The 26,474-nt window shown below is 39.6% G+C and overlaps 1 protein-coding gene across 1 annotated transcript in view; it reads left to right on the top strand.

Moving 5' to 3' along the window:
- Ir25a (ionotropic receptor 25a) overlaps nt 1–24,118 on the top strand; it is a 79,667-nt gene extending 55,549 nt beyond the window's left edge. Inside the window, exons 11-18 of the mRNA XM_090385314.1 lie at nt 7,180–7,380; nt 10,183–10,382; nt 13,869–14,014; nt 14,136–14,385; nt 14,912–15,111; nt 17,010–17,142; nt 19,452–19,579; nt 22,855–24,118. Coding sequence (XP_090241440.1) covers nt 7,180–7,380; nt 10,183–10,382; nt 13,869–14,014; nt 14,136–14,385; nt 14,912–15,111; nt 17,010–17,142; nt 19,452–19,579; nt 22,855–23,000 — 1,404 coding nt within the window. The 3' untranslated portion in view covers nt 23,001–24,118. The remainder of the gene's footprint in view (nt 1–7,179; nt 7,381–10,182; nt 10,383–13,868; nt 14,015–14,135; nt 14,386–14,911; nt 15,112–17,009; nt 17,143–19,451; nt 19,580–22,854) is intronic.
- The last annotated feature ends 2,356 nt before the right edge of the window (nt 24,119–26,474 follow it).

A 26,474-nucleotide genomic window follows, 5' to 3' on the forward strand; every position in this document is an offset into this window, starting at 1 on the left:
TTGTGAATTTGAGGTCCAACAAAAAACCTTGTTTTGACTTCTCTTGAGTGATCGAAGGGAATTTTACAAAGGTAGTTGAAGCAGAGACCTTTGTGATGTAAATCGTTCACAAACAGTTTCATCAAATCCGTTTGATGTGCAAAGGTGGAAGGAGGGCAGTTTTGGGGTTTACCATCGGTTTATGAACTATGTTCTTTGATCCAAGCAACAAACTGCCCCTCTTTGGCCAGACCTTGACATTCCAGTGCTCGCTCCTTGCCCGATTTTCCCACTCACACAAAAGCAAGGCAATTACTTTTTGTAGCCAAATTGCTGTCCAAGTAACATGCCACATATAGGCCTAGTCTTGGGCGGTGGTACTTAATGGTACTTTGAGTATCCAAGTAGCATGCATATCACTTTAAAATCAGCACAAACCAACCACGTTCTTCATACTTAATATTTGCCAACAACTTCCAAGTTCTCTCATATGTTTGTTTCTTTCAAATGCATAGAGCGACTACTAGAATTTGCCCATATTTATTTCCATTGAGGAGCAATACACAACTTTGAGACTCCTCTTTGATGAGTCGTTTAAAAAGTCTCCACCACTGTGTAGGGTATTAACTAATTTCTAAATAGTTAATCAAATCATTTATATTACTGCAAAAAAACCATATAATCACCCTCAGAAAACTTGGGGATTGGTTCTCGTTCTATGTGTCGGTACGATGAGAAAAATGTCCCATATGCTAGAAGATTTTTGACTTAATCTAGAACCAAGGAGTTGTGCAGATTACTTTGATAAAGATAAATTTTTATTACCAGGTCATTGAGTTCATGCTGTGAAAACAATTGAGGGCTGGAGGCTCAATGTCTCCAGGCGTGTAGACTTCAGTTTCATCTTCACTTTCAGCATTCTCTGCTGCTACGTTCTCCAAAATAAGTGGGCGGCATGGAATCAGGAGGTTATGTCCATGTGGGACTGGTCTAATGGCAGATGGAATATTAGGTTGCACAGTGCCCGTCTAACTCTTTAAATTGTATCCTTCTATTTTAACTAAAAGTAATAAAAGCAAAATAACAGTGACCACAGTGGTTTTTTTTTTTTTTTTTGGGTAGTTGTTGGCCTCTGTGCCATAATCGGCTTCTGTGGCCATAATGCACCTCCCAGGGTTTTTTTTTTTTTTTTTTGCAGCACTTTGATCCAAGCCCGAGGCAGGATTCGAACCCGGGACCTTTGGGTTGCCAGGCAGGCACTTTACCCACCCGGCTAGCCCGGTCGGCAAACAGTGGTTTGCAGGCTGCCGCCAAATCTGGGGATTGCAAATGGCATAGCCTTCTTTTTATCATTTTTCCACAATCTCAATGGTTGAGCAAACTTTATGTAGAGCCCATTGTTTATCTTTGTCACCGAGTTTCACTCCAAAAGCATAATACATATTTTTTTTACAAATTCTGTAATATCTTGTCTTTGCTTGAGGACTACATAACTTCCACAAATATAACAAAATAAGTTCAGGTTGTTCAAACACTTGCGTGAAGATATTTTTACTCACTTTTCAGCATAAATTTGACACGATAACCACAAAACTAAACTGAGCTCACACTGATAAACATTGCTGCATGGTCAAGAAACAAATGGCTGAAGGCAGTGTTGCCAACAGGTGAAGATTTAGTTCAAATTCCCAGAATTAATTTCTAATTTAATTCATTCAATAATACAACTCATGACATCATCTTAAGTGATCTGTGAAAAAAAAGTACTTGAAAAAAAAAAAAAAAAAACGAATAGAATTTCTGAAATCAGGTGAAAACTGAGTTAAAAACAACTATTACTTTACGATATTCGAAAACCATGCAGAGTGGTGAAATTAATGCCAAAAATATCATTATTTGTCTGATTCAGTTTATAAGTTAATTCAAATTTCTATGCGTCTACCTAGTGTATTTTATAATGAACGTTTATAATAAACACCCATGACCCAAAAACATTATATGATGGATGACAAACGTGGATGACAAACATCATATTATAATATGATGTTGGTCATCCACGTTCAGCCAAAACAGCTCCTAACCAGCGAGGCATGGACGCTATAAGATTTCTGAATGTGTCTTGTAGCGTCAGAGTGCTCAGATGACTGGACCCAGTCATCCGAGCACTCTGACCACAAGGATGACTGGACCCAGGGTATCCCAGCAGAACATCACCCAAAGCATGACACCACCGACTTGTTTTCGTCCCATGGTGCATACAGGAGCCAAAACTTCCCCAGGTAAACGACGCACACTTACCTGGCCGTCCATATGGTGCAACAAGAAACGTGAACCAGACGACCTTCTTCCAATCACTCAAGATCCAGTTTCAATGCTCGCGTGCCCATTGTAGGCACTGTCGCCGGTGAACCGTGGTTAGCATGGGCACTCTGAGCAGCCTGCGGTTACGCAGCCCCATTTTCAGCGGGGTTCGATGTGCTGCGTATTGTGACACATTACTCCCGTCACCAGAATTCCAATTATCTGCGAGTTGCGCCACAGTCGCCCTTCTGTTGCCAAACTGTTTCCCAATATCCTACTGAATATGTACAATAAATGCTTCCTCGAAGGACTTTTTCCCAAACCCTGGAAACTAGCTCTACTGAAAATTTTATATAAACCTGGAAAAGTCAAAACAAACCCAAGGGCGTACAGACCAATATCCCTCCTGGCTAACTTAGGGAAAACTTTTTGAGAGATTAATTTCTCCCAGAATTGCAAGCATGTTATCGGACCAACAATTGTGCTCAGATCATCAACACGGATTCAAAAAGGGTCACTCGACCGAAGACGCTATAATCTCTCTTCTGAAATACATCCAGGATTCTCACAGCAAGTATGTCTTGGTGGTGTTCGTGGACTTCGAGGGCGCATTCGACTCCCTCTGGTGGGAGAGCGCCCTCGGGTCGCTGCGTTCAGCCATGTGTGATAATCATATCTACCAAATTATGAGATCATACTTTCAGGACAGACAGATCAAGGTTTGTGCCAAACACCTGACTTACAGCACGACTGCTTCCAGAGGGTGCCCGCAGGGTTCAGTCCTGGGGCCTCTCCTCTGGAATGCAGTCTTAGACCAATGGCTGACAAAGGAAAATGGAGATTGCCTAAAAATTGCATATGCAGACGACTTGGCGTTACTGGAAGTTCGAGAACAATCTTGGAACAAAAGATCCAAACAATATTGGGTGGCTCAAAATTTCCCCTACAAAAACTAATTTCATGGGTTTTCGAAAGCAATTCAATTATGGCAGACCTCCCAGAGTTATCCTAAATGGCTCACAAATCCCCTACGTATCTAGCACCAAGTACTTGGGACCTACAATCGATGACAAACTAAACTTTCATACTCACATGTCCAAAATTTCTGAGAAAATTAAAAACTTCACGGCTGGAATTGCAAAGATTTCCAGAAAAGAATGGGGCCTCAGCAAAAAGACGTTGTCTTTATACTATAAAACAATCTTACTACCGATTGCTGCGTACGCAGCAGGTGTTTGGTTTTGGAGGGTCTCAAAAATTAAGACCAGGACTAAACTTCTGTCATTACAGCGTTCGGTGTTGCTCACACTTCTACAAGCTCCTAGGACAGTGTCCAATAATGCTCTACAAGTTCTAGCAGGAACCCTGCCTCTGGATCTTTATATCTCCTACAGGGGTATGATCTACAATCTCAAAAAAGGAATTTCTGTAAATATTTTTAACATTGTAACAGACCCTACGAGCAGAATAAAAGAAGAAAAACGAAGACTCTGGAAGGAACTCACTGCTGTTTGGCAGCAAAGATGGGCTCAAAGTGAACATGGTGAGGTTACATGAAGATACATCTCAAATGTTGAATTCGCATCGTTACCCACAGTCTCAAAATGGTTTGTGCCTAGCATGACTACATCATATTTAATGACTGGCCACGGATCGCTCAGGGCTAAACTTTTCGAAAGGAGCCTTGAGCCTGATCCTTTCTGTCACTGCGGAGCATCTGAGACATGGCAGCACGTTCTCTTTGAATGTAACGATTATTCGAATGAAAGACAGGTACTGCTGAGTAAAATAAATAATCTCTCAGAAAATAATGTACATTTGCTCATCGAAAATTCTGATGTCTTCACTACATTTCAACAGTTCTCTGCGGCAGTTTTCAAGAAAAGACTTGCGGCTAGAAACTCTACTGCGGGGTCATAATGATCCAGATTAACTCACTTTTGGGAAGAACATATCGGAAGATAGCCATCAACGCAACAGGAAATGACAGGTAGATCCCTTTCTCCTCTAAGTGATGCTGGACGGCTCACTGAGAAGCTTTGTCTATAAACGGGCCTAAATTATTAGGAAGCTAACCTTGAAGAATTGTAAATAATTGCTTATCCGTACAGTTAAGAATACCCATACTTCTGTGCACCCGAACACACTTCTCTCTTATGAAATCTTACTTTAAAAAAAATAATAAATAAATAAAATAAAATAAGATCTTCTCCCCATAAGAAGAATCCTGCAATAATCTGAAATGCCATCAAGCCAATTGAACACAAAAAACTCCAATTTCTGCTCTGTGATTGATAATTTATAGCTACACGTATAGAAAAACCTTCTGCAAGAACGCTAGTGTTACTGCGAGTGCTTTAATGCATGTTGGGAACTTCCTCTCCTGCCTAAAGCTCAGGAATACCATGTGAACTTTCTACATGAAAATCGCATCGAGGAACTTCTATAGCCCTACTCTACAAGCTCAGATTCTACCGGGGAAGAAATTAAATGAGACTATATTTCCTGAACAGTTAGACTACTACTGGACAATCTTTACCATTGTACAAACCAGAAATACATGTAACTATTGGTAAGTAACAACTAATGTTGCTGTAAAAACGACTGTAAATAATTCTCAAATTCTGTTGCTAGAACTGTCAAACAGAGGGACTGGTAAATCTCACTGTAATGTAAATAGTGTAATCAATGTTAACAGTTTATTTCCTTGTTAATGCTAAACTTAATAACATAACTGATATATAATGCTACTAATAACTGCAGGGTTCTTTAAAAATGTTTCTCTTGGCTGTGTGACTTCAATGGGTTTTTGGAGCTCCAACTTGTTTTTTTTTTTTTTTTTTTTTTTTTTGCGGGCTCCCAGGCCTGGGCAGCCTGTGAGCAGGCTAGCGGGCACCCACTTGTATTGCACTACATCCAGTGGGTGCGGGATCTCGGGCACTTTTTGCATGTAAGAGGGGGGAAAAAAAAAACCCAGGCCCGGCTACTCGCGCCTGGGGACAGGCACCAGACAGCAGCTGCACAGGTATTGGCTGCTCCTTTGCAGAGGTCCTACATTCAATACGGATCCACTAGGTGGAGATGGGCTATGCCTAGGGGCCACCCTTGATACCAGGACACACACACATGTTTTGTACTGTGTTTCCTCAACTGTAATGTGAACAAAATATATATATATGTTATGGTAATTATATATGAGAATGAAAATGTACATAAAATTGTATATAAATTATTGTATATGTTTCTTGAGATTGTGCATAATATTTGAGTGTGTAAATAAATGAAAAAATTCGCCCACCTCGAGCATCGATGAGCCGTGGTCGTCCAACACCTCGCCGGCGGTTCGTGGGTTTCCCTTCCTCGGACTACTTTCTGTAGGTACTAACCACGGCTGACCGTGCGCATCCCACCAGCCATGCCGTTTCGGATATGCTCTGACACAGTCGTCTGGCCATTGTCAACTCGCTTAAGTCCGCTGCCTTTCCCATCTGAAGAAAAAGAGTAACACAGATTAACGGAGCTCAGTATCAGGTGTTTTTTATACAGTGTCCCGACCCGCGCTGTAGTTCACCTTCAGTTGCTTCGATTTGCATAACGACTCGCTGGTCATAATGTTTTGGCTCATCAGTGTAAATTATAATACAACAAGCGATTTTCGATTTATAAAAAACGATGATTGTTTGATTTTGAGACCTTGTTCATTTTTAAAGGAAATCATATGGAGGGTAAAAAGAATGTTCTTGTTTATACTCCGGCAGGATCACCAAGTCAGAGGAGTTTACAATAAACTATCAATGCAAACATCAATCATATTTAGCAGTCACGGGCATGAACCCAGATCCACTGAAAGAGCACGTGCTACTGCCCTCTCGCACCTGATCACTTGGCTACGTCAGGCCTGAAAAGATACCGGCCCCTGATTTATAGTATTTAGGCACCTTTTAAAGTCCAAAGGGTTATACGCAAAGTAGGAGCAGCTATAAAATTTCAACGGGGCACCACACCTAACAGAAGCAACCAATATAAATTGCAGTAAGGAGCCAACGCATTTCCATAGATATCTGATTGTTGGATGCACTATTAGACATTCTTCTTCACTTCAAGTGAAGAACCATCACTCGAAGAAATGTTAAGTTTCCTATCGTTCTTTGATTCTCCGTTAATTATCCATCTCTGTAGAAGATAGATAATTAACTGAGCGAATCGCTTGACAGTTCTCAATCGTGTGACTTGAACAATGTGCGTGACTCATTGGGGTGTTCACCATTAGGTTACACGGTCAATCAGAAATTTAAAAAAATTAGCATCATCATTGAAATTTGAAGGAGCTAGAGCTACTAGGATGGGCTGCTTCTTGTGAAATGGCTTAAATCATTCCTGGCAATACTTTATTACTAACTTCAACCTTTATACATATTAGACATTTTCAAACAATTGCGTACTTCCTAAACTATGGAAATCCTGAGGCAGTGTGTCGTGCATGTACCAGCGCGTAACCCTGAGTCACAAAGTCACAAAATACAGGCTTGTGGCTCTTCGTTTGAATATAACAGAATTGTGGTATTTTCTTGGAAAGCGTTCTGAAGGAAAAATCTGCCACGTTCGTTCGTGAGTTTTCTAGGGTTCCCTGAGAGATCGTGACTGTCGTTAAGGTCAAAGGTGGGCCCACACATTATTTAATTCCTGAATAAACAGCCATTGTTCTTGAAAGCTGCCATGAATGATGTATAGGTGATATGAATAGTAAATATAATGTTGAATATATAATGTAAATATAATATACATTTCTATAATCGAGCATTTTCAGACGCGATAAATAAAATCTTAATTGATAACAAAGTATGAATTTCCTCCCCTAAGATTCTAACTCATTTAAGTTTTTTTTTTTTTCCACCCCAGCAACCTCCATTTATTGAGAAAGTTTGTGATGAAATTACGAAAGAGTGTCGTTTCGAAGGATACTGCGTTGACTTGCTTAATTTGATCAAGGAGATTCTGCACTTTGAATACACCATTTTTGAAAACCGTGAGAGAAAATTTGGAACTTTTAACCTCAATAACAATACATGGAACGGAATGATTGGCGACTTGGTAGCAAAGGTAGGTCTCCTTTAATGAATGATTTAAAATTACTCAATTACAATATTAATGAAAAATGAGGATTTACACTTTGGTGTTGTTTTTCTATAAAAAATAGAAAAACCATCAAAAAAATCTAATCGGTTATAAATAATTAAATACGATACTTCAATCAACAGAATTACAGTTTATTAGAACAGTAAATTAGGAATAATTATACAAATTTCCTAACCCTGAACAGTAATCAAATCAAATGGTATGGAAAGATGTCTGAATTCAATTTTATGGAATTCTGTCTTTGGGCAGGGAAAGAGGTTCCTGCACAAATTTTAATTGGAAGCTAAAATTACTACCAAGAACGAGATCTTAACACAATGCAATTTAGCAATTACTGATAACTTCAAGGTATAAAACAAAATTAAGAAAACTATTTTTTTAATTAGTACAATGACATGTAATCAAACTAGGACCAAATCTTTCCCAATAACTGAAGGGTACCCTCTTTTCAATCGCCCTTCTGGAAACGAAATTAAGTCTGTGGGAGCGGAATTAAACTAACAATTCTGGCTTCGATTTAATTCCATGGTATTATACTTATTTCGATGGCAGCTTCCATTTCTTTCAATGAAAGAAATGGAAGAATAACGAATCGAGACCTCTGGGTAGTCACTAAACAGAAAACATGATTTCCTCTTCATCTGCTTCAGATATTCTCATCCAATCTCTCTCTGTCTAATACAGGTATTTCAACGACAATTTTTCAAAAACGCCCTGCAAAAATGTTTATGAAATACGATTCACTATGAACAGATTTATTGATGGTTCTGTCGACCTATAATTATTTTTCCAAGAATGGCTGTTCCCACTACAATCCGTAGATCGGTTTGAAAAATGGTCATCTTCCAACCAATACAGATTTTTATCGCTCTGGAAACCGATATCAACAGTTCCATTCATGTTTATGCGCGAGGGGGAATCTGCGTGCAAAATGGCAAAGCAACTAAAGCTATGAGGGGTCAGGATATTGTGTCTGTAATTGCTTGTATGCTTCAATAGGTTTGCTTGACCTTCCATAATTTACAGGAGAAAAATTCCAAGCAAGCCTCGCATGAGACCGTGTAACTCTGTCACATTGTGAAAAAGGACCATAAAAATTCCTTGCGTCATTGACGGGATATGAACTCGAGCCATTCCACCCGGCGTGGAAGGGCAGTAATTATAACTACTGCGCTACACTCAAGGACGCAGTGTAAGGAGATGCCTGAAAGAATGGATGTGTTATACATCTGCATTGACGATGTTCATTCACATAAATTCTTCTATCATTATCATCTTCATGTAGTTCTTAAACTATACATTATTTTGTAGAATAAAATTTATGCATTTTCAGTAATCTATACGCAGAAAATATCTACACAATAATACTTTGTACCCACCCAGAATTGATCTTTTGGAAGAGATCAATAACGGCTGCTCGCAGTTTACCTAAAATAATTGATGCGTTTGCACTTCCTGTGAATGTCTGAGACCATCCAGAGAGAGGTTTATCTGCAACATTTACAGTATCCATAAGACGTTATAATAAATACTCAAAAAATGTGTGGGCTTTGGTTCGCCTTTTGGAAACAGAATAACTGGAATTAGTCAGAGGTCTCCAGCTGACTTATTGCAGCAGCAATGCAATAATATTAATAATAATGTATGCTTCCAACTCGAGGATACAGTATGCTACTGTTATGAATAATATGCACAAGAAGAGCAACGCAGAGTAGGATAACGTAAGCCTGACAGTTAAGACAACACTACTACACAATATTTGACAACCAGCTAAACACTGCTAGCATCAGATCCTTATTGCTATCCGTATATCTTCCTTCTACTGTTTGTGCTAAATAGTTCTAAATAATAAAATTATTAACAAATTTTCCTGTAGCAACAAACTTTTGTAATATTTCCTATATGCAATTCGTATATTGAACGAGTTCAACTGAATACGGATGGAACTTACTTCGAGAAGATGTCTCTTTGAGTCGGTTCTTTTCTGGCACTGAAATGAAATATTTCCTTACGTCTAACTTGTAATGGAACTATATTATTGGATGTTTAGACATTACTTAATAAAAAATGGTTCAATCGATATAGCAGGTCCATTTTTTTTTTGGTCCCTTTCCAGGGACCTGCTTTTTTGGTCCCTGGAAAGCTTTTAAGATGCATCATCGCCTGTTCCCCTTCCAACAACAGAAATCTATTCATATAAATGAAAATATTTGTGTATTACTGTAAAACGAAAAGTCGGATCGAGGCCAAATTTAACTTATATTCTTTTGGTCCTTGGTCCAAATATCAGGTCAGTTACGATTTCACAGCCCTCGTTTCTCCCCTCCCTTCATAAAAATAGGAATAAATGAAAGTATGTTTTAGCATTAATCGACAAGAAACGTGTGGATTGCTACCAAATTTTAACATATATTCTGCTCGCCCTTGGGATGGTTCTAAGTTTAATTTCGATTCCATGGCATTCCCTCCCCAGTTTCCCTACTGAAATATTACTATAAATTTTGGAACAGGAACTCTGATCCATTGCACAATTTCAATACTTACTTAGAATATTTTAGAATTCTTTGTAACAAATTTTCAAGTCGATAGGGTGACTTTTATTTGGTTATAAATTATTACTATTTGCCAATGTGCCTGAAATGTAATGCACTGCACGTTTTGTTAACTTGTTTAAATTAGCTACATATTCTGTGGTGTTTCAATTCTTTCACGTATATATCTTTTAATTCATTTAACTTAACTATATTACAATTCTTGTGTCAACAGAGGGCGGACATAGCTCTTGGTCCAATATCTGTTATGGCGGAAAGAGAAACGGTTGTCGATTTCACGGTCCCATACTACGATCTGGTTGGCATCTCGATTCTTATGAAAAAGCCTCAAGTCCCTTCTTCACTTTTCAAATTCTTGACAGTGTTGGAGACCAACGTATGGGGCTGCATCTTAGCAGCATACTTCTTCACCAGGTAAGCAAATGGATAACTAATTCACAAAAATGAAAATTTCCAGTCGTTTCGTTTGTGTAGGAGGATGGGGGTTACGATGGTGTATTTAAAAAAATGATTCAACAGTTTGAAATAAGATTAAAACGACTGTGCCCCTTTGGAAAATTAGGTAACCAATACTTATGTGTTTATCATGTTTCCTTTAATGTAGAAAAACATACGTGGAACTGTAATTATAATTTTCGGAAAAATTACTTATGCCAAAGTAAGAATTATGGCATTACTTATGGTAAAGACAATGATTCCACCGAAATTTGAGCTAAATTTGTTAGTTTATCGTCCTACAATTCTAATTACACTAAAGAATACAAGAAAATCCAGCATTCAACTACAAACCAACTTAGCTCTTTTCATTGACGATGTTTTACGCCTGTAAACGAATTTCAGAGATCGAAGTAACTGCCAAAATTTTTAAGCGTATATGGACATATCATAAATAAAAATCGGTTACATTTAATTTTGATAGTGTCTGCTGCTACCACTTTAAAATGGAATAAACTACAGAGTGAGTAATTATAACAAGTAATATGAGTGGGTTGAGCAAACCAAGAACTGAGAATTGGCTAGAAAGAAATAGGCAGCACAGAAGGATGTAGATGGAAATGGACTTGTTTGAAATTATGATTAAGCCTACAAAGGATTGTTAAGTGAATCAATAAGATTTTGTAAAATTCTCAGGATTCAATAAGATAAAGGGTGAGGAGATGGAAGTAAGATGGGGTGAATTTTTTTTTTATGTGCCGTACATTTGGCAGAGATAAGCCGAATGTCTCGACAAAGCGTGCTCCCAACCGTCTCCCTCTCTATTACATACCGTTACTGCGGACTCGCATCAACCTCGGGTTGGCAGGATAACAGCAGCGAAATTATTCATTGGAAGACCTCTCAAGTGTTATCATTTGGTTAGATCCAGCCTAAAGATTATCAATATGCATATCCTTTTTAAAGACTTGATCTGGACGGTTCTTTAATGTATAAGAGGCGGGAGTAAAGAAACTTTGCTCCTGAAGTCTAAACATGGTTTCAGCAATTTCAGCGTATCAGAATAACATGTTGTGTGTGTGGACGTGTTTTTGTAAGGGGCGGCTCCTAGAACGTCAGTTAAACTCCGCCTCGTATCTCTGTGAAGAACAGTACCACTGTAGGAGAGCCAGAAATGCGAGTAGTGTATGTTTGTGTGTATTATATGTGTTCTGCTGTAATGTTCTGGCCGCTCGGCTACCCAGAAGCATCAGTAACCTGGAGAGATGATTCTGGGTACTCGTCCACACCACGGGAAAGTGGGCCGGTCCCAGTAAAACTCGTACCGTGTCAATTCGACACTGTGACTCACCTGATGTTGCCAAAAGGTGGGCCGGATCCCTCTGAGAGCCCATTGAAAAGGGGAAAAATCCCGTGGTGTAATAAAAAAAGAAGAAGCTACACTAGAAGAAAAAAATATAAATAAAGTACGCTAGCGCAGAGCGCGAAGAGAAAAAAGAAAAATAAGTAAATATATACATTTTTTAAATTAATAAAATAAATTTTTAAGCTGCTGTCTGGAAATCCCCATTCGTAGCAGGTGCTAGTCTGCGCGTGAATGCTTGCATTGAGAAGTTCTAGAAGGCAGCAAGGTTCTCTGGTGTCTGTAGCAGAATGTCCAGTTGGTTTTCAGTAACATGGATGGTATTAGCTAGGTCTTGCCTCAGGTCCTCGTAGAGAGCGCACTCAAAGAGAAGGTGGAACCAATTCTCCTTGGCGCCGCAGTAGCAAACGTCTATGGGTATTAGGTCGGGTTGGAAGAGCTTCTCGTTCAAAGAGCCATGCCCAGTGAGTAGGAATGACGTTTCAAGAGTTGATACCCAGCACCGGAAACTTCCAGACATGAAACTGCAAATGGCGGACAGCCCTGTCGACGCCGCTCCGTGATTCTCCATTGTGACGATCCTGGACTCTTTAATTTGAACTTTACCTATTCTCTTCTTCCTACCCACAGTCTTTCTCCAGGACTCCCACAACTGCACCTAGCACTCTTCCTGCTCCGTTTCGCCTGGGAGGATGCCTACGCTCTGTCATCCTCGCTACTATCTTGTCTGTCTTCCACTTTCCTGTCTCTTCTCCGCTCTTTCCTTGGCCCTCCCCACTCTCGCTCCTGCAAGAGTGTGGACGGCCCGTCAGATGTCTTTTACTCCCTGGTACGGCTCCTCGTGCCAGTGGACGGATGCTGGGAGGCTCCTTCCTGGTGATCGCGCCTCCCAGTAACGAAGAGGCCAGTCAAGCAACACACTACTCACACATAACCCACACTGACTGGCTTTGCTATGTTAACAGAGTATTTAACGCGGATTTGTGGGAAACCACGGGAACCGCATAACAAAAAACACTATGTCCACTATGTTTCAAGAGTTAGAGAGAACCACTTCTGCGCTGACTTAAAGGAAGGGAAAGTAACATTCGGAAGGAATCTCCTTTTAACTGCTCCCTTGGTGGAAGCGTCCCATCTAGTCCGTCAGGTGTTTATCATCTCATTATAACAGTGCGTTCTCTCTACTTTAGGGTCAGTGTTCAGGTTTAGCTCAATGTCCAAGATCTTGGTCGGAATTTTCTTCCTGATTCTAAAAGTCAGGCCACGGAAGGTTACATGCAGATCCAGTGGAAGGGTCCCAGCTAAGACCTGGATGGTAGCAGTGGATACTGTCCTGCATACTCAGAGTATGCAGGAGCATTGTCCGTTGTTTAGAGCCTAATTTGCCTATATTTTTACCAATATAGCTCGGTAGAACCATGCACCGGCAGCATACGATATGATCGGAAGGAATTTTTTTTTTTGGTAGTTGTTGGCGCATCGGCTTCTGTGGCCATAATGCACCTGCCAAGGTTTTTGCAGTACTTTGATCCAAGCCCGAGGCGACATTCGAACCCGCGACCTTTGGGTTGCCAGGCAGGCACTTTACCCACCTGGCTAGCCCGGTCGGCTATCGATCGGAAGGAAGCCGGCTTTATAGTGTAGCTGGAACGACGCCATCCTAACTATACTGCTCGACAAAATTAACAGAAAAATGTTTTTCATGAATATTTTATTGTGAACAGTGTCGCCGAAGGCGAATATTTGATATAACAGACATCCTTACATACAAATTCCGAGTATTCAATAGAAATGGATCTACCACATTACAGAGCAGCACATTAGGCAAATTATTCATGCCTATAAAAACACGGGTTGCAACCACATCACTTCCTTTCACGTTTTTTTGACTTTCTCAGTAAATTAACATCTAGTAATAAGCAGACCCGATTCACAGATGGGTTCAAAATTCATTTAAAAAGATCCGCCAATTATTCCATACACAGGCTAAATAACAGACTGTGTATTAACCTCCTCTATAACAGGATAAAATATCATAATTACGTACTCTTGGCCTAACTTTATTAATTAATGTTAATTTATCTACACATTTTATTTTACAGCTTCTTAATGTTTCTCTTCGATCGCCTCAGTCCTTACAGTTATCACAACAACCAAGAGAAGTACAAAGACGACGATGAGGAAGAAAAGAGGGATTTCAGCATTAAAGAAAGTCTCTGGTTCTGTATGACTTCCCTCACTCCTCAAGGTCTGTAAAGTGTAAATAAAAACTATCTTCTAATAGAAGGCAGCTACTATATTTTTATAAGGAAGTTTAAGAATGTGCATTTTATATCGCTTTTTACATTGTTATATTTGTTCTTCCACAGGTGGTGGTGAGGCCCCTCGAAATCTTTCGGGACGTCTGGTTGCTGCCACTTGGTGGCTCTTCGGCTTCATCATAATAGCTTCATACACAGCAAACTTGGCTGCATTCTTGACAGTTTCGCGTCTGGATTCTCCAATAGAATCATTAGATGATCTGGCTAAGCAATATAAAATAAAATACGCCCCACAAAATGGTACGTCATCGATGACATATTTTGAAAGAATGGCCTACATCGAGGACAAGTTTTATGAGTAAGAATAAACTTTATATCTGACCTCAAAGCTTTTCTTTAAAGATGAGAGGTACAATTATTTTGTTATTGTAATGAATTTTATTTTCTGGATCCATGTAGATGGTATTTAATCAACCCTAAGCAACAACTGAATAGATTATAACAGATTATTTCAGCACTTAAGCCACACCAGTTTTCATTAACTTGTACATGCGCAACAACTGACATAAGCCGACCTTTAACATTGAGTAAGAGTTTAGTCTTTTCACATAGCACGCATTTTATCTACTGATCCCTATTACCAAAAATCTGTTTTCATGGTTTTCGTTTAGAGTATTCCAGAAGTTAAGGAACTTTAATATATTTTGCGTTAAAATAAACTATTGTTAGCTACTTGATACCATGCAAAGATATTTAGTTACTAGTAAAAAAATCGGAGTTATTAGTAGAAGAATTTACTGATTTTTCTTTCATTATTGTTAAGTATGAGAAAATTTATTTCATAAATATACAGATTAAATTTGCTATATAATGGTTGCCTACAGGATATGGAAGAACATGTCCCTCGATGATACACTAAATGAAACGGAACGTGCAAAGCTGGCAGTCTGGGACTATCCGGTCAGTGACAAATATACTAAAATATGGTGGACCATGAAGGAAACCAAAATGCCACAAACGTTTGAAGAAGGACTATCGAAGGTCTTGAATTCCACAGGACCTCAAGATGGATTTGCTTTTATTGGTAAGTGTATTAATTGTGCAAATGATGAAAATTGCAAGATTGATACTGCAGTTTCATCACACAAAAGTTCACTAATAATTTTCTTATGAGAATCATATGATTATTCTTCTAAATTTCTCTGTAATCAAACAGACTGTCTCATATTGGCATACACAGTGTTGAAATATTTTACCAAGTCAGTGACGATAGGAAAATCACTGCAATCATCTATATTCGAAAAATACGATTTTCCTTCCATGTAGTGGCGCTATTTGTTCTTCAATCGACCACTTACTCTTTTCTCGGCTTCTCCAATGTAGTAACTCCAGTAACCACTCATAAGATTCAGTAGTGGAGTCTTAGCCATAAGTAGGCTACAGTTTCCTACTAATAAGTTGCGCTCACTGTACATGGTAATCATGAAATACCTTATAAATGGTTCCCGACAAGAGTGGATAAATTGGCATAAAGGCCATACCAGTCGAAGGCAGGACAGTTTCACTCGGCTCCATTCGGGGCAAAATCTCAAGTCTATCTGGAATCGAGAAGAGGCGGTTGAAGAAGTCAATTTCCCAACCTCCCAATATCAGTAAGCCTGACCGACTCTGCGTATTAAAGCACGAGCAGTGTTTTTTTCTGTACTGATGCACAAAAAGAGGGATAATTACAAATTACACAAATCGCTTTTCTGTAAATTGAAGTGACTGAGCCAGGTTTCTTCTTTGCACCAGCACATCAGATAAGAGCAGGTGCCAGTCTACCTCTTTTTCTAGTGTAAATCGAAAATCACGTTATTTAAACAACCAAGACGGTTATAATCACGTTCAAGCAAGCCACATCGTCAATGTAACGCCTCCATGTAAAGATATATTGAGGACACGTAGTGGTCCTAGATTCAATTTCTTCTATTACTAAATTTGGTACTCGCCAGAAACCCCCACTACCGCCCCACGAATCTGCTTATAAAAAACATTATTATAAATAATAGTCATATTTTCGAAACAAAGGCAAGTATTTACAAATATCAACATTTATCTCTGTTTTGGCATATATTATGGGGTCCCTCTCGAAATAATTTCGTAATCGACAAGTATGATCAATTTAAATACAAGTATAGAGGAACTCCATATCAAAACAGAGCACGATGTCATTCTCTTGCTTCATTCCTTTGACAAGCGGTAAAAAAGTGAACCAGGAGTAAAAATTTCCCAACTATAGTCGGCTATTTTATACCAGGATGTTCAGACAAGGAACAATGAAAAGCTTGGCTTATCTATCCATGAGAGACCACAAAATTATGCTGATCAGAATACTGGAAGTCAAGTGCACCTCGTTGTAATCTGCAATATTCCTTAGAGCAGTGTTTCTCAATCTTTTTACTCTCGTGGCACATTTTCCAAAGAAGAAAAATTTCGCGGCACACCTACGTAGTCATAGAAGAAGAAATTTCTAAATTTCGCGGCACACTTGGAAAATTTTGCGGCACACCCTTTGAGAAACACTGCCTTAGAGCATGCGTGACTTCCATTTATTGCTTGTAATTTAAAATTGGTGAGTAGATGAAAAAAAACCTTTAAAGCAATAAAAATAAATACTTAATCCCGCGTTATAATAGGTTCCAATTAATCGTGACTAAATTGGTCCTAATCATAGATTCAATCAATTTTTGAACACCAATTTAGGGCAAGGTTATTTGGAACCTATTTCATAGTAACTTTACTACGAAATAGACTCCAAATGTGTTATTATACAATAAGTGTCAGACTAATCCTAGTGTTATCCACATTCCAGTAAGATATTTGTTATCTAGGTTACCAAATTCCACACATCCCGCTGGAACCTAGGAGAAATGTTATAATAGAAACAGATTTAACAAATTGTAGAAAATTATTATTATTGATGTGATTCACATTTTCCAGCCGATGCCACTCAGGTCAAATATGCTACCATGACACACTGTGAACTGGTCTCTATTGGCAATGAATTCAGTCGCAAGCCACTTGCTCTAGCTGTCCAACAAGGTTCACCTTTGAAAGATCAACTGTCAAGCGCGTAAGTACTCTACATTAAATATATCTTGTCTATTTAACGAGTTTAGTCGAAGAGTCTAAAATATTTTTTCTCCATCGCGCATAGTAAAAAAAAAAAAAGTTTCATTTCAAGAATGCATTACAACGAATAAGTTAATTATTTGAAATTTCTCAAATAAATAAATGCGTGGCACAGATACATGCAATTATTGATCTATGAATATTGTAATACAGCATCTTCAATTCATTGATACAATTTTGAATGGCATTAACTGAATGCCGACTACCCACGAAATCCCCAAGGTTTCTAGACATTGGCGGCACACATTTTCAACATTCGCGAGTTGGGTCTATTCATATTCCGAGTTATCTTCAGTGAGTTTTCTATATACAAGTACTTATAAGCATTTTTAGGAGCTATATATCGATTTCGTGTATTCTCCATTTAAAACCAGTACACCCAACATCATAGTTTCTTAAAAATGATGTTTTATGGATTTGCATATTTATATGATAAACGTATTACACATATTCTATACAATACTCTCAGTATAAGGAGAAATATACTGAAATACACTTGTCGGTCAGTAAACTTTTTCAAATATTTCAGCTGCGCTTCCTTCACCATAAAGTGATACATCGCTGGATACAGATATAATATTGCGGTATAAACACCTATATATGAAGAAGTTCACTCGAATTAACCAGTTTTGGGGCAGCTATTGCATATTTACAAACGAATAGTCACACTCACGAACAGATATGAAGCCTATAGGCCCACTGTATACGTCTACGTATCGGATACTCAGAATAAGGGTAGGAACATAGTGGCATAGTGTTTTGTGTAAGGCGCCACCAGTGGTTTCCCACATCTGCGCCATGGTACTTTGTGAAGAATTACAGAATCTGTAAGAGCCAGAAAAAGTGTAGTGTCTGGTTTTTGACAGAATATGCTATGTTCTGTTGTTCTGTTTCTGGCTGCTTGGCCCCTAGGGGACCCCCACGTTGCCCGCAACCACCACCGGGAGGTGAGCCAGGCTGCCCATTATACTCTGGCTTGCCTCCGCCAGGGTTGCCCGAGCTTCCTGACGGAGACCAAGTTAAAAAAAAAAGAGCTAAAAGAGAGGACTGAAAGGGGAAGAATTAATCCACCCTAGCTTAGGCGAAATAAGGGAAAGGGTGAGGGTTTAAGAATCACAGGGGCCAGGCGCCCCTGTGTAATTGCCATTGGCATAGTACTTGTAGATCCCGCACTATATCCTACCCATTTCGGGTTTGCAATAACTTTTAAATCCCGCACCCCGAGGAGTGCCAGCATCCCGCACCTTGGTTGGTGCCTACAATAAATCCTACCTAATTCGGGTTAGCAAGATCCTTTTGTGTTGTTCTTTGGGGGGGGGGGGGATGGAGAGTTATTCCACGCCGGTCTGGCTTAGTTCTTCGGCTCTGAGTTCTGCAATCTTAGCTCGCCTAAGCGCAAATGTTTCCTGCGCGTAGGTGGTTAATGCCTTATAGGTATCTTTCTCGAATAGCGGAGTGAATTCTTGATTGCGATGGTTCCTCTGTATTGTGGTGAGGAATGTAAGCCTAATGTTGTCGTAACAGGGACACTCGTACATGAAGTGCCCCGAAGACTCCTCTTCGCCGCAGGCAACGTGGATCATTCTCAATTCGCACGGCCATCAGTTTTTGTTGGAATGGATCCATGCCCGGTGATGATAAACGTCACAAGGAGACCAGGCGAAAACCAGGGTGGGGGTTCTGGGTGAGTTGTACTTATAGATGGAAGGAATCGTTTTGTGATGGTCCCCTTTGTTATAGTGTCCAAAAACACGAAGAAAGTAATTTGCCCACTTTCCAATAAGCAGCTTATACGACACATATTAATGAGAACATAAATCAGAACTTAATGGCGCCGACTGTTTTTGTCTGGCTGCTTTCCGGAATCAAATTTAGTTTAAGCTCGCTGGTTGCCAAGTTAACAACATGAAGTTTAAAAATAATCGTAACAAGGGTATATTCGTCATGATTTTAAAACAAACATGGCATTGATCCAACACATTACAGTATTCTCTATTTAAAATTTGACTGTGGTCGGGGAGGCACGGGCTACTCTACATAAATGATATCATGGCTCTCATTTTAAGCGGTGTTTCACCTTCCTACAGTTCATCTTTGTATTTTATTTCTTACGGACGCTAAAGAAAGGCTCAGATTTTCCAACAAATGAGACAGACTCAGTATATACTGATGTAAGAATATAGATAACAAATAAATATGTCAATATATATATTTTTTTAATTGTGATTATTTAATGTTCCTCACCAACAGCATTCTGAAATTGCTGAATCAAAGAAAACTGGAAGGCTTAAAAGAGAGATGGTGGAACAAGAATCCAAAGCGGGTCAACTGTGAAGACAAAGAGGAACAAAGTGACGGGATTAGCATCGCAAATATTGGTGAGTGATGAATTCCGAAGGCAATTTAAAATTTTAAATATATTTTATATAGAAAATAAACTGTTATTTTAAATATATTGCGCATCTGCCTTGCTTATTCCCCCCCAACTAAAAAAAAAAAAAAAGTCAGTTGCCCTTTGGTCATTTTTTTTCTTTAATTAATTGAGTAACCACCTAACTCCATATAACCCAATCGAAAAACAAATATTGCATAATCTAGCCTAGGATATGCCTCCATAATTTTATCTGACCTGTTTATATGGAATATTTAATTACCTATTTAGAAGCATAAACAAAAATAAGAAAGTCACCTACCTATATCAGAATTTCTGTTAATCGATGTGTGAAGATCGAGTCAACTTGAATCCATGGTAAAACTGACACTCTTCCAGAAGGTCTTAGTAACACATTTTACAATAAAATTTCTGGCAAGCACTGAAAATTCATAGCAAAATGAAAAAGCATTACTATTAATTACCAAATTCTCTGTGCAGAATTAAATACAATACAAGCACAATAATAAGCTATTATTAGTGAGCCTTGATTGAATGGACAACAAGTGAATCTTTATTGGTGAGTAGTTATATTATTATATACAGATGTTTAAACTCAATTTATATTTTCTTGTAAGAACACTCATGAGTCAAAACATTATGACCGCCCCTTCTCAACGAGTGGACACAGCACCTAGAATTGACTTCACCAACGGCGCAGCATATACAGTGACGGCACGGTAGTGTTTGTCAGTGCGAAGCCCGTACAATGGGGAAAGGGAAGGACCTGACAGAGTTTAAACGGGCATTAATTTAAGATGCTAGGAAAGCGGGGGCCAGCATCTCAGCAACTGCAGCCATTGTTGGCTGTTCGGGGACCGCCGTAATGAAGGTGTTGCGGGAATGGTACCGAAGAGGAACACCCAACTTCCCAAGGTGCCGTGACAGGGACACTACCACTGGTTGACAGTCGAGATGAACGACGGCTGGAATATGCTGTCCGAGAAAACAGACGCTCTTGATCCCTCAACTAAAGGTACACTACAACCAGGACACACAGAGAAACGTTTTTAAGCACACCATCCAGAAGACGCTGTTGTGGACAGGCCTAGGAGTAGGCGACCTGTTCACGTGCCCAGGTTGACCGACCGTAATCGACACCTCCGCCTGCAATGAGCACGGGAGCACAGTTACCGAACATTCCTGCTCCATCATGCCGACGGAAGGGTACATATTCGACGGCAATGTGGTGAAGCTGTAATCAGAAGCACAGTTGAACGAAAACTGGCCGGTGGTGGTGGTATAATGGTTTGGGGGTTTGTTTTCATGAACTAATTCCCATTGATAAATGTAAGGCAAAAGTGTGCGTGGAAGTGGTGTGATGCGTCGTTTCCAGACTGCCCTAAATGCATCAATTAAAAAAAAAAGTACTTCTGTATAAGTAAGTATGACGGGTGTACAGATGGGCTGAGTACATGCAGAGTGTGTGATGTTCTGGCAGCCCCCCCCGCAACTTGCACTACAGGGGGGAAATCTACCAGAACCCTTCCCTTTGCCATATTGACGCAATTCCCCTTCTCGAGGCATGGCGTAGAAACACAACGTGATTTTCTCCTCTCCCCCACATGTAGCGCCCTGGTCCTATGACTTTTCTCCCCTACAATCCCTGTTTTCCTCCTCCACTACCTTCCATCCCAAACTTTTCGCCTCGTGAACCCTACGACCACAAGCCTTTTACTGCTCTGGATAGTCCATCCCCTGTGTAGTGTGGGCTCCTTCCATAAAGATGCCCTCCATCCCTTTAACTTCCTATTTCCAGGTGGATAGTCTTCCTATCATCCACCTTCTTTATCCTCACCCCTTTTCTCCAACCCTTGAACTATCAACCCGGTGGCTCCCTTTCCAATAAAAAATTTTTCCACAGTTATTTTGATGTTGTTGTTTTTTTTTTTTTTTTTTCTCTCTCTCGTGGGGCCCGCCCTATCAAGCTGAGGCGCAGTTCACGATTCGCCCACGCCAGCGACTATCTCTTCCCTACTATACGCGGCTGCCTCCTCGTGGCGATAGTGGCAACCCGCGGCTAAATGCCAGAGGAACAACAGACCAACACTAAAAATATAATATCTCTCGCCTTAACAGAGTTTGTACTGCGACAGAGAGTTGGGACCCCGGTGCCGCTTGGCAAGCACTATATCACCGCATTCTTTCCTTGTCACTTTCTTTTGACATTAAGCGCACTGTTGTGGCCCGCCTGATCATGGAATGGACAGGTACTAGGGAACAGCCTTCCTGGTAATCGCTGCTCCCTAGTAGCTAAGTGGCCAGAAACAACAAGCCACTCACTTCGCAGATATAACACCATACTCATTTCTGGCCATTTTACAGAGTAATGTATTCATCACAATGTACCACGGCGGAGTTGAACTAAAGTTCAGGTGCCGCCCTACATGAGACAACACATGCCCACATCTACCTAGGCATTGTTTCAGACCAAGTTTTGCCCTATATGGTGACCGTGTATGGAGATGGCACTGGACTCGTTCAGCAAGACAACGGCCAGTGTTACAAAGCCTGCATTACTCAGGAATGGTTCAAGGATCGTGTTCAAGCATTTCGTGTGTGCGCTGGCAGCCAAAGTTTTCCCGACATAGATTCCATCAAGCATTTGAGGGATGCAATGGAAAGCAGCAATCGCCAGTGGCTCATAAAGTTGCCGAATTGAGGGATGTCCTTCTGTCCATCTGGTCCAGGATCCCTAAGGAGACCTGTCACGGTCACGTGAAATCGATGTCACGCCGAAAGGCGATCCCACACGCTATTACGTAGCGGCCATGTTATTTTTGCGCATGAGTGTATGTACATATTCAAACAATTATTTCCTTCTAAATATACTGTTAAACGTGACAATGTTTCTTGTGTGTTCATATATAAACCTAACTTAATTGTTTTATTTTAAATGCACATTAAACTCAATATAATTATATCCTTGTAAATACCCTTGAAATGTGGTATGCTTTTTACGTATGTCCCTCTAACGCTGTGGTTTTCAACATGGGTACCGCAACAACGTTCTTGGGTTTAAGTTACTTAAAGTTATTATTTTTTAATTTGTATATTTATTTAATTATAAAAAGGTGTACGGCATCCATTGTACCGTATCATTTTAATTTTATGGTGATCTATAATTGATCTTTATTTAGTACTTCTATATATTTCTTGCTTTTTCTATTTTTCCGAAACAAAGAAAAGAAAACATTAATTTCGCTTTTTTTCCCCCTTTAGGTGGTGTATTCATTGTGATATTTATTGGTGTTGTGCTCGCCTGTATCACTCTGGCCATCGAGTACTTTTACTACAAACGCAAACGAGACAGCACCAAGATTGTAGCAGTGAAGGAGTACGACACCAAAAATAAGGACAGACATTAAACTTTAAGGATGAAGAATTGCTGTTGTTTGATAAATTCCTCATCGACGGTAAAATACTTACTACATTAAAAAGAAGGATGAAGAGGAAAGAGAAAAGGACACAGCGTAACCTGTTTCAGATAAATTTAATGTCTAAAGATCTATTTTTGTTAAATACAAAATATGGTTATTAAATAACCGTATAAAGCGAAATATAAATGTTTAGAGATGCAGGCTGAAGCCGGACAACAGCAGAGTCAGGAAAAGCTTTTCAGGGACAAAATAATTCTTCTGATCACGAAAAGAAACACTTGCGCAATTAAAATGAAAAGTTTCGTTTATAGTTGCTTTGACAAACTGCTTGCAGCTTCACATCTATCATGGATTGCTCTGGTAGTGTCCTGTGAAAATCAGATAACTACAAATTCTAAATATCCAGCGCCTTTTCAGCTGCTTTTCCAATTGTTGAAACTTGCTAGGCACGTGTCCAAGTTGCCAACAGCGTAGATTCGACATTCATAAACTGGCATTTCCAGTTTAGGAATGTGGAACTCACTGATTGTGCACATAATGTGCATGCTTTCTGCGTCATCAATATGTAAAATTGCACTTTTGTTTCGGCTATCAAAATTTTATTGAACTTAGAAAAAGGAAATATAGCCGATGACCTACTTAACATGAAAATTGGGTGTATTTGCCAAGTTACCAGAAAGTGAGGAGGGAGGGGGTGGTTGAAGAAAATATTCCCCTTTCTGTGCAGCTTACAAAAGATTATCTAATCAAAGGTTTCTATGCTCTCTGTAGATGGAATCCCTCTCTTAACTGGATACCAAGTTAGTTATCGCTTCCCTATGATTGACAGAGAAGCGATGACTAAATTTCTGCCGGCGTTCCTCTTCAAAGTAATTCTCTCCCACTCGCTGACAAGCATCATTCCTGACGCTTTCTTTTGATTCGATCATATAATGTCCAGCCCTCATAATCATAATAAAATAATAATGATCTCGGAATATGAGTACCAATGATACAGGGAGACCATTTTGCGCTCTGATCAGCTAGTACTGACTGGTAAAATAGCTATTAGGTACCTATGCATTCTATCTGGTTTTCTAGATGGAACCTATTACTAAAAGGCAAAAAGTTTCGTGAAGTAATACTTGCTCTTTTTGGTGCAATACCATAGCAATTCATGGCATAAGTGAGCTCAGAGATGGCGGGTCATACATAGAAATTAGATTTTTCTTTCGTAAAATTTATTTTGCATCAGCTAAAGAAAGGAAAACGGAGTTGTGGCCTTATACTACTCCGTCAAAACATCCAGTCCCTAAATGCTTTCCTGTTACCTATCCAAAAATTACAATTCTGAAATTGAACGGTACTTGAAATGCAAGAACTTAAGAACGCCGACTACTCGTATATCGAAGGATACATAATTTAATGCCCACTTTTTGCCCTTTTGCAGTTATGCATATCTGCAAAAGAGGAAAATAACAATACTTGGATATGCAAATATTGTTAAACCCAAAATGGTATTTTGACAACAGTCTCAGCTTCGCATTCAATGAGTCAACTTCTCCGGCAGGACCCAAGAAAAGATCCATTTCCGTGCTTTAAGCAATCTCGCAGCTCATTGTGGACTGCAGATTCTCTATTTAAATCCAGTGATATTTCCCTGTCTTCGCCCATTACCAAAAGGAAGAAGCATTGTCAACGTGTTCTGTACAAAAATTAAGCATTAACAGTGCAGGTAGTAATCTCAAAAGGTTCTACTCTTCCATTACGCATGCTCGCACATTACTACTGCTAGACTTCGCACACACTCGAACATTCTGCCGTAATACAATATTGAGTTCATGGTCTGCATTTGAAGGAACGGGGTGTGTCCTTGTGATCCATCAATTGTTCGTAGCGTGTGGTCAAAATATGACATCCTTACAAATAGGGATGAATAGTACAGTACAGCATTCACGTTACGTCAATATTCCAATGAACAACGGCTTTATCTCAACAGAAATGTTGTTTTATTTGAAGAAATCATTTCATATTGGTCGACTACTGCGCAACCAGTTTAAGTGCCAAGAACGACGAGTACTTTTGTTTATAACTGTACTTATTATAACTAATGGTAGAGAATACTTTTTCATTGAAGTGTAGAGAGGATAGTTAACATAGGGTCAGACAGGTTATCAATCGGCTTACTGGTAGATTCAAACAGAGAAAGAGTTATTGCAAGCCGTTCAATTCAATTGATGGTAATCAAAGGCCAATATGGCCAGGAGATAAAAATTAGGGAATGCACAGATTATTTGGAAGCAACAGAGAAATTATAGTCTGTAAAATACACATTAAAAAGTAAAGCTAAAATAGATGCAACGTTTAAATTCAGAATGGGTTAGAAAATTAATCTCATATACACGTAGTAAGAAAAGGACAAACAATAGATACACGGAGCTATCCATTCAGCCCAGGAGAAAGGGGGGGGGGGCGTTGAGAAATCGCAGGGCTTTCCGAGGTCGAGTGCAGTGTATCGCCAAAGTTCACTATTGAAGTTCGACATGATCATTTATAAAATAGTTTCCAGGCCAGTTTAAAGGTCATGCTGTCTGTTCATTCACCATATTGGGAATATGGTGAATGAACGCAGCTGTCTTTACTGATAGACCAGCAATTAAAACTTCATGTGATAAACTCCAAATTTCTATCTTTCCATTTTGTATAACCTATTTACACAAAATGGAATTTATATATACAGGGTGTCTCAAAAATACACGGCATAACTTCAGGAATGAGTTCCTCATACGTAGACAATAAAAATATTTTACATTAACATACTACGGGAAATGCTTGGTTCCAGAGTTATTAACCGGAATGTCTTATCTTCCGCAGGTGATTTCCTTCATCACAAGGTACTGACAGAATCTGGTGGTTTTCCATTCCGACCATGTACTCAAATCAGGAGCAAGCGGGTATGCACTTTATGTACGGTTTGTCGGACGTCAATGCTCTGGAGGCTCGTCGTTTGTACCACGAAATGTTCCCAGAACGAAGATGTCCAGACAAGAAAACGTTTGAAGGTATCCATCGCCGCATTTGTGAACATGGGACCTTTACACCTCGTGCTGCCGACAGAGGACGACCAAGATCTACGACTCCTGAAGTAGAGGAGGAGATTTTGGATGTTGTGCATGCCGCTCCTGGAATCAGCACATGCAGAATAGCAATTCAACTGGCTGTTCAACGTTCGGCTATTTGGAGAGTGTTGCGACAACACCAACTGTATCCTTGCCATCTGCAACGGGTACAGGCCTTGTCACCAGCAGATTACCCTGCGCAAGTAATGTTCTGCCAGTGGTTCTTGCAGCAGTGTGGTACAACTCCTCACTTTCCTGCCTTAGTGATATTCACAGATGAAGCACAGTTCACACGAGACGGAATCCAAAACTTTCGCAATCAGCATGTATGGGCTGAGGAAAACCCACGTGCAATTCTTCCATC

This window comes from Mastigoproctus giganteus, chromosome 11 (assembly GCF_048544385.1).
Source record: "Mastigoproctus giganteus isolate SK-2022 chromosome 11, ASM4854438v1, whole genome shotgun sequence".
In the NCBI taxonomy this organism is placed as follows: Eukaryota; Metazoa; Arthropoda; class Arachnida; order Uropygi; family Thelyphonidae; genus Mastigoproctus; species Mastigoproctus giganteus.